The sequence below is a fragment of the Macrobrachium rosenbergii genome, chromosome 57 (assembly GCF_040412425.1).
Source record: "Macrobrachium rosenbergii isolate ZJJX-2024 chromosome 57, ASM4041242v1, whole genome shotgun sequence".
Classification (NCBI taxonomy): Eukaryota; Metazoa; Arthropoda; class Malacostraca; order Decapoda; family Palaemonidae; genus Macrobrachium; species Macrobrachium rosenbergii.
Window position 1 is genome coordinate 17346916 of NC_089797.1, and position 9694 is coordinate 17356609.

Here is a 9694-nt window from a genome sequence, read left to right on the forward strand (position 1 = left end):
TTGTTTGGTCGTCGACCACGAACTGTATTGGGTATGGTGAAAGAAAATATTTTGCATCAGAAACCAGAGGAGACTACTAACACGTTGCAATATATTAAAGACCTTAAAAGTAAGTTTCATCAGATAAATGATTTGGTATGTTCTAACCTCCTTTCCTCACAACAAGTAATGCAGCAACAGGGAACAAGAAAACCAGGTTAAGGGAATTCCAGAAAGGTGACCAGATACTTTTATACCATCCAATTCCAGGAGCTCCATTGAGAGAGAAGTTTGCTGGCCCATATACAGTCCTAGATCGTCTTTCTAAGGTAAACTATGTAATTAGTACCCCAGATAGGAGGAAGGACACACAATTAGTACATGTGAACTTGTTGAAGCGGTACCAAAGTAGAGTAAATAGTGGACCACCTCGAGTAACATTGGTGACTACCTCAACTCTTAGGTCTAAAGATGACTATCCTGTTGCTACTACTAATGAAGACCCTGATGAAGAACCAGAACTGGTATCTTTTAGTGATTTAACTAACTCTGAGATAATGGGTAAGCTTGACTCCTTCTTATCACACTTGCCTACAAATGAAAGCAAAGAACTAAACTCCTTACTCACCAGTTTTCAGGACTTGTGCACTGATGATCCAGGAACCTGTAACCTGATTCAACATGACATCTTGCTGGAGCCAGGAACACAACCCATCAGACAACCATTTTACAGAGCGATAGGAAAGAAGCTTGAATCCCTAAGGTCAGAGAGGTCAGAGGTACAGTACTTGATAGATCACAAGTTAGCAGTCCCAAGTACCTCTCCTTGGGCTTCACCTTGTATACTTGTACCAAAAGCAAACGGTAAGTTACGGCTATGTACAGACTACCGCAAACTGAATAAGGTCACCATCAAGAATTCTTTTCCTTTGCCACGGATCAATGATATTTTAGACAACATAAGTAATTCAAAGATTTTGACTCAGATTGATTTGCTAAAAGGGTACTATCAAGTAAAACTGACCCCAAAGGCCCAATCAATCTCTGCTTTTATAACACCCTTTGGCCTATTTGAATATGTGGTTATGCCTTTTGGGCTCTCCAATGCCCCTGCTACATTTCAGAGGCTGATGGCAGAGGTAATCAGAGATTTACCTAATGTCTATGTGTACTTGGACGATATAGTCGTAGCAAGCATGACTTGGGAGGAACATCTGCAGACACTCTCAAAACTGTTCACACGACTATGTACCGTAGGTCTCACCATCAACTTAGCCAAGAGTTCATTTGGGCAAGCTAAGGTTATATACCTTGGCCATTATTTGGGCAGTGGAGAAATAATGCCAAAAGATGCTAATATTGAGGGTGTAATGAACATACCTGTACCCCATTCGAAATCTCAACTTAAGACCTTTTTAGGTATGGTCTCTTATTATTCCAAATTCATAAAAAATTTCGCCATTCTTGCTGCTCCATTATATGCACTACTATCTAACAAAGTAAACTTTGTTTGGACCAAGGAATTAGACAACCTTTTTCATCAGCTTAAAGGTATCTTGATCTCTAAAACAATTCTAAGGGCACCAGACTTCTCAAAGGAATTTTTATTACAGGTAGATGCCAGTGGCACAGGTTATGGAGCTGTACTTCTACAATCTTATGCTCCCAATGACACCAGCTGTATTCCAACACTGCATTACCTACCAGTAGCCTATCACTCGAGATTCTTCAGAGGAGCACAAACCAGATGGGCTACCGTAGAGAAGGAGCTTTACGCGATCGTAGCTTCTTTCCAACACTTTCAACCCTATCTTGAAGGTCATCGTCGGGTCATTGTCTTTACTGATCACCGACCACTCACGTTCCTCAACCGTGCCAGACTCAAAAATCTAAAACTCTTACAGTGGTCTTACATCCTTGGCACCTTTAATATTAAGCTTCAAAGCATCAAAGGAACTAACAACACCATTGCAGACACCCTATCACGCCTTCCATCAGCATCTTCAGCTGGATCCCATAGGGGGAATTGTAAAGTTTTCGCTCCTATTGTACATACTGAATATTATAAATTGTCTTTAGTACTTTCTTACTTTCTATATGCACGACCTCTGTTGATTGCTTTCTTCACTTTTTGATCCTTCCTGGTCCAGAGCAAAGTCTCTTTTCCCATTATTCCTCCTTTATGTTCTTAATTTTGTTTACTTGGGTACTTCAAACGTCTTGTTAAGTTAGGTGTATTCTTCCTGTTTTGAAGACAGTGTTTGTAGCTCTTTCTCCTTTTACTAAGTGCATTTTGTTATTTAGATATTATGTTTAATTGTGTTGAATTATTGAACTGTTTGCTATATGTTTAATGATTCTAGTGAAGTGTTTTGTTGAAGCAATTTTGTTCACGTATAAGTGTTAAATAATTAAAGTGTTAATTTGTATGATTAGTAATTAATAATTATAATAAGAGATTGCTGAGTTTCGTTCACCCGACCATGGTTTCGCACAGATTGGATTTTATTTTGGTGGAATATTATTATTTTTATGCTTCCTACTGAGTGTTAGCTAAGGCCATCTATAAGCTAAAGTATTTACCACTGAATACGAGGACATTCAGCTTAGGCATGTCATAATATATATATATATATATATATATATATATATATATATATATATATATATATATATATATATATATATATATATATATATATATATATATATATATATATATATATATATATATATATATATATATATATATATATATATATATATATATATATATATATATATATATATATATATATATATATATATATATATATATATATATATATATATATATATATATATATATATATATATATATATATATATATATATATATATATATATATATATACATATATTTATATACACTTATATACACTTATATACATTATATTCATACACATACACATATAAATATATATACAATACATATATACACAAATATATATATGGACCTCATACTCGTGCTTCACCCTGCAAGTCCTGAGTCCCCAAACATTTTGCCGTTATGGACTCCCGAATCTGGTACAAATGTCCCCTACGCTGCCTAATACTGCTCAGGTCGCCATACTTTTACTGACTCTACTAAAGTCCCCCATGCTGCTTGGGACTGTCCAGGTCTCCATACCTATACTGATTGCAGTAGTAAGTTGTCACCTCACCTATACCACAAAACAAGAGGTGAAACGATGTTTCCTGAGAAACAACTGTTCTGATCGTCCCAGCAATAAAAGAGGTGGTAAAATTCCTTTATATATATATATATATATATATATATATATATATATATATATATATATATATATATATATATATATATATATATATATATATATATATATATATACATATTGTCAGTATGTGATCCTTTTTCATTTAAGATTAAATTTAATTTTTATTTAATTTGTTCAACCTAGTCTCGTTTGTTTCACTTGTCACAGTCATCTTCTTGTGTATAACAACTGTTTGCTTGTTATTAATGTTTGTTTACTTTTCAAGGAGGTTGTCTGTGTGGTCCCTCCCCTGTGGTTTAGTGGGGTGACTTCGTAGCTTCTGTTCGAAGAGCAAATAATTGTTCTCTGGACCTTTTGCTCTTCGGAACCCTTTTGCCTGGCTTGGTGGATATAAGAATATTACCGTGACTTGCTTCTTGATGGTTGCAGCCTCTGCTATCAGATTCCATTTATCATCCGAATCTGAGGATTTCTGCTGGATCACGGCCATCTTCAATTTGGAAGACTTGTCCAGTTTACCAATCAGGAGGTCCTTTCTGCTTCACCACTCCACCTCTGGTTCAGTTAGAAAGCCAGGGGGATCTCGCTATCCCATGGTAAGGTTTATATACCTGTAAATTATATCGATCACGGCTGTGGATTTGTTGTGGCTGCTTGGTTGGGCCTGATTTGATTACCCACCTTACTCTACTCCAGACGTGGAGGATACGCTTATTCTTCGTGAAGAATATAAATAATTTATTCCAGAGGCTATTAAGTGACAAGTTTATTTATAAGAAAATTAGTGTGTAATTTGTTAGGTTTTTCTGTGTATGCGACTTCCTCCTCCTTTCTGGGTCCCCTAATTTTTGTTTGAGTGTTTAATATCTATCTTAAGTGTAAGTGTGTTTTGGATTATAATTACGAGTGAAATTGATTCATTTTTTTTACTTGTATTAAAGAGTTTCAGGTGTAATTTCTATCTGTTCATTTTTGTATTAAATTTATGGTTTTTCGTGGTGTTTGTTTACTCCCCCCCTTGAACTCATTCTTGCACTTTGTTTATTGAGTTATGGTATGATTCCACCCTATTGTGGACTTCATATCGGGGTTATATGGATACTTGAAATTTTGAGTAAATTTTGGTAATGGTGAAACGAGCCGTTACAAATTGGCGACCGTGACAGGATAATACGATCCTGCGCATCCATTTGTGTGAGTGCAAGATTGATTCTTTGGGGAGAGCAGGTTTTTCGGTAGGATACATATTTACACCTCCTCAGTTTTTGGTTTGGCAGTAGCCGTGTTGTTTTGACGAAGATAATTAGGGTAAAGTAACAATCATGTCTACGTTGGATGTTAATGAGCTCCTGAGTGGAGAGGGGTAGCAGGCAGGAAAGGTTGGCCGAGTTAAATAAGCCTGAGTTAGAAGAGGTAGCAAATTATTTTGAAATTGAATATCCTGTGTCAATCAGAAAGGGTCTATTGTTGCTTCAGGCTTATGAATATGTAAAATCTGGAAAGGGGTCAGGTGGTGAAGAGGTTAAACAGATTAAGGAAGTACCATCTGTAGAGTTGCTGTGCAAACAAATCGAATTAAAAACTTTAGAATTTAATCTGGAAAAATTTAAGGCTGATGAAAGGGAGAAGGAAAGGCAGTTTGAAAGGGAGAAACGCGAGGCAGGTCTTTCAGCTCCTTCCCCTAACCCAGACAGGTCGGTAATGCCTACAATCAATTTGGCGCTGGCACTTAAATTTGTTCCGAATTTCCAGGAATGTAACGTTGCGGAATTTTTCGTATCCTTTGAAAGAATTGCGGCTACGTTAGGTTGGCCACAAGAGTTTTGGACTACTCTTATACAGAGCAAACTGCTCGGTAGGGCTAAAAAAGTATATGCTACCCTTGATGAGGATTTGTCATCAGATTATGACAGTGTTAAATCGATCATTCTGAAGGCGTATGAGTTGGTCCCTGAAGCGTATCGTCAACGCTTTATGAACTTACAAAAAGGGAAAGATCAAACCTTCGTAGAGTTTGCGCGTGGGAAAAAGCAGTCTGCAGAGGATTGGTTTAAGTCTAAGGAAGTTGACGACTTTGAGAAAATGAAAGAATTAGTGTTGGTAGAGGAATTCAAAAGATGTGTTCCAGACAAATTGAAGGTTCATTTAGAGGAGTTAAAACTAGATACTCTACAAGAGGTGGCGATTGCCAGTGATGAGTACCACTTGTCCCACAAAAATGAGTTAGGTGGTATGTCCTCTAATATGAAGCCTGGTTGGGGAAGAACTGGCTGGAATAATGGTTTTTATAATAGGTCCACTAATGGTAGTAGCAATAGTAATAATAATAGGGGTAACAAAGCTGGTAGCTCTAATAAATATTTCCCTCCCAACAGGTGTAATAATACTAATAACAATAATAATAATAAGGTTAATAACTACGACCCAGAGAAGGCTAAGTCAGTAACATGCTTCTTCTGCAAAAAGAGGGGGCATATTAAAAGCAGGTGTTATGCCTTCCAGAAGTCCCAGCAAGGAAATGCTAGGCCTGTAATGGGAGTAGGAAAAAAGAGGGACTGAGACTCTGATTCGACAAAGACATCCGACCAATGACTGTCTGAAATGGAATCCCTGAAGCCTTTTTCTCGTTTTGTGTCTCTTGGCAGTGTCTCTGTTGTTGATGGGTCCAGTAAGAAGCGAGTAAGAATTCTACGCGACACAGGAGCGGCCCAGTCTTTGATCTTGCGAGAGGCTTTGCCACAGGGTTTTGTTGGTGGACATAAAGAATTTGTGCTGTTGTCGGGTTTTCCAGATATGGTACAGTCTTATCCAATTGAGAGTTTTGCTTTGGATTGTCCTTCTTTTACGGGAACGGTTAAAATTGGCAGTGATTGAAAAGTTTCCCGTGAAAAATATTGATATAGTCCTGCGAAACGATGTGGCCTTTGAAAATAAATCTTGTCCAATATTAATTAATCCCAAGAACGAAATTTTTGTTGTCACTCGTTCTCGGTCTGCACGTGTTGACGCTGCAGAGTCAACAGTAGACGTAGATTGAAGTAGTTTAGACCGTAGTAGTGGTGTAGTTTTAGGTGATATTAGTATTGGTAAAGATAAATTGAATTGGACTACTGAAGAGTTAATTAAAGCTCAGAAGAAAGATTTCGCAAATCTCCCTATTGAGGCAGGTGAGATCTCGGGTTTAACAGCGCCTAAATTTAAGATTATTAATAATATTTTTTATAGGGTGAGTAGACCTTTAGAGGCTACTAATGAAAATTTTTAAATTGTCAAACAAATAATGGTTCCTTTTGATTACAGGAGAGAGTTAATGTCGTTAGCCCATGAGAATGACTTGGCAGGGCATTTTGGTATTTACAAGACGTCAGGAAAATTGTTTGCGGGATATTTTTGGCCCAAGTTGAAGGCGGACGTCAAGAAGTACGTGAATAGTTGTGACGTCTGTCAACGGGTTGGTAAGCCTAACCAACTCATTCCGAAAGCACCGTTGTCTCGGAACCATTCAAGGAAGTCATCATAGACGTTGTGGGACCCTTGCCTCGTACTCGTAGCGGTAATGAATATATTTTTACCATTTTAGATAGGATGTCTCGTTATCCAGAGGCTATACCGTTACGTAGTATTAAGAGTGCTAAGATTGTGGAGGCATTAATTGAGTTCTTTACCAGGTTTGGCATGCCCAAATTAATTCAGTCAGATTGTGGAACCAATTTTATTAGTAATTATTTTAGGGATAAAATGGCTGAATTAAATATTACGCATGTAACTTCTTCTCCGTATCATCCGGAGAGTCAGGGAGCCTTGGAGAGGTTTCATCAGACGTTGAATTCGATGATGAAAAAGTGTTGCCTAAGTCATGGTTCGGAGTGGGACAGGGAGTTGCCATATCTGTTATTTGCATTTCGATCAACACCAAGTCTATCCTTAGGTTTTTCACCCTTTAATTTGGTTTTTGGTCACTGTGTTCGTGGTCCTCTTGATGTCGTGAAAGAATCATGGGAGGGAGACGTCCCTCACATTAATTTGTTGGATTATGTCTCGAATCTTGGGGACAAATTGACCAAGGCATGGAAGTTTGCCGGAGAAAATATGTTGAAAAGTCAAAAAAGGATGAAATTTTTCTTTGATCGTAAATCTAAGGAACGTGATTTCGCTGTAGGCGATAAAGTGTTGGTGCTTCTACCCATTCCTGGTTACCCTTTGAAGGCGTCTTTCTCTGGCCCCTGGAAAATTTTGAAAAAAATTAGTCCTGTTAATTATTTAGTAGAAACTCCCGAGAGGAGGAAACCATTCCAACTATGTCACATAAATATGCTGAAGGCATATAGGGAACGGGATAAGGTGGCACCCATGGCTACCATGGGGACTATTGGGAAGTCTGCTAATAATAATAATAATAACTTTGTTTCTTTTTCAGAGGTTAAAGATAATGAAAATAATTGTACTGATGAAGGTAATTGGCGCTCTAATAACAAAGGGTCATTAGCAAACTTCGGCAGTATGGTTTCACATTTGAATAGTCATAAGCAGAAGTTTTTAAAGAGGTTAGTGAATAATTATAAAGGTTTATTTTCTGATGTGCCGGGTCGAACGTCCGTTTTAGAGCATGATGTGGACGTGGATAATGCCACTCCTGTTAAACAAGCCCCTTATAGGTTAAATCCCTTCAAAAGTGAAGTAGTGGCGAAGGAAGTCGAGTATATGCTAAAACATGTTTTAGCATATTGAACCAAGCAAGAGCCCTTGGTCATCTCCGGTAGTTTTAGTTAAGAAACCTGACGGAGACTTCAGGTTATGTTTCGACTATCGAAAGGTGAACGAGGTGACTAAGGCGGACTGTTATCCTTTGCCTCGTATAGAGGACTATATTGACCGTTTGGGAAAGTCCAAATATATCAGCAAATTTGACTTATTAAAAGGGTACTGGCAGGTTCCTCAATCCAAACGTGTTAGAACCTTATCGGCTTTTGTAACACCGCAAGGTTTATTTCAGTTCAAGGTGATGCCGTTTGGGATGAAAAATGCAGCAGCCACTTTCCAAAGATTAATGAATAGTTTGGTCTATGGTTTAGAAGGTTGTATGGTATACATAGACGATATTGTCATCTATAGTGATGATTGGGAGACGCATCTGAAAAGAATCAAGGCGTTGTTTGACGTGTTAAAAAAAGCAGGTTTGGTTGTGAATTTAAAAAAAAAGTGAGTTTGCTAAAGCGAAGGTCGTGTATTTAGGCCACGAGGTTGGTGGTGGCAAGGTAATTCCCAAACAGGCCAATATTGAAGCTATAAAGAATATAGGTGTTCCTAAATGCCGCAGGGATGTCCGGAAGTTTCTTGGTTTGGTAGTTTATTACAGGCGTTTCGTCAAGAACTTTTCGAATATCGCCGAACCTCTGACCCGTCTCTTGAAAAAGGAAGTAAAATTTGTTTGGTCCTCGGAAACTCAAAATGCTTTTGAAAAGTTGAAACAGGTGCTCGTTTGTTTCCCTATTTTGAGAGCCCCGGATTTTGATGTTCCTTTTGCACTTGCTACGGATGCCAGTGATCTGGGTGTTGGTGCAGTCCTTTTCCAGGCTGACGAACAGGGGGTGTCTCATCCAGTTGCTATCTTCTCTAAAAAGTTGACATCTGCTCAACGGAAATATTCAACGGTTGAGAAGGAGACACCCTCATTAATCCTAGCAATTAACCATTTTTCTGTTTATCTTTCATCAACAGGTACACCTATAAAAATTATGACAGATCATAACCCTCTAACTTTTGTCAGCAGGTATAAAAATAAGAATCAGAGGCTAATGCGTTGGAGCCTCATGCTTCAAGAATGGAACCTGGAATTCACTCACATTCCGGGCAAGGATAACGTTGTGGCTGATGTTCTTTCACGCAGTGTAGAATAAATACTCTTGCTGAGGGCTTTGCAATCATAAAGGTAGTATCTGTATCGTTCCAGTTGATGTGTGTCTGCTGTTGATGTGAGTAGTTAGGTTTGTATTGGAATTAACTGAATATTTAATGTGTATTAACGACTATTTACTTTACAGGAATCGTTCTAGTTATGAGACAGGAATGTTATAGTATTAAGCAAATGTGAAGGGGAGTGATGGTATCTATTACTCAAGGTTTATTATTAGATTAGTGTTTTTGAAGATTGTGATGCGGTGGGTTTCGTTATGAAAACAAGTGTTAGGGGTTTAGGATATCGCTATCGTATTGATAGCTTATGATGGTGCTATTGTTGTTATAACGTCCCACTTGGATACGATACGACTAAGGTGTTGACTCTTGTAATTAGAATATCACCTTATGAGGTGGTTAGACTCATTAATACGGTGAGTCTGTCCTTTCAGGCTTAAATACGCTTCACGAATTTTTGTGTGTTAGCTTGGTGCAGGGGAGATCCGTGTTGGTTTTCTCTGTATCAGTCTAAATAAGTGTGGGTA

The 9694-nt window shown here is 37.9% G+C and overlaps 1 protein-coding gene across 1 annotated transcript; it reads left to right on the top strand.

The window, feature by feature from the left end:
- Positions 1–5855: 5855 nt before the first annotated feature.
- Positions 5856–9151, top strand: LOC136837002 (uncharacterized). Its single transcript, XM_067101531.1, has 3 exons — positions 5856–6006; positions 6835–7951; positions 8572–9151. The coding sequence occupies exons 1-3, from the start codon at positions 5856–5858 to the stop codon at positions 9149–9151; spliced, it is 1848 nt and encodes a 615-aa protein (XP_066957632.1).
- Positions 9152–9694: the final 543 nt, after the last annotated feature.

What these genes read in the sequence shown, in the direction of transcription:
- LOC136837002 (XM_067101531.1), top strand. Translation starts at nt 5,856, where the DNA reads ATGGAATCCCTGAAGCCTTTTTCTCGTTTTGTGTCTCTTGGCAGTGTC. An exon ending in TTTGCCACAGGGTTTTGTTG is followed by an intron (nt 6,007 to 6,834) that starts GTGGACATAAAG and finishes TTACCATTTTAG; the next exon opens with ATAGGATGTCTCGTTATCCA. An exon ending in GTAGTGGCGAAGGAAGTCGA is followed by an intron (nt 7,952 to 8,571) that starts GTATATGCTAAA and finishes TAAATGCCGCAG; the next exon opens with GGATGTCCGGAAGTTTCTTG.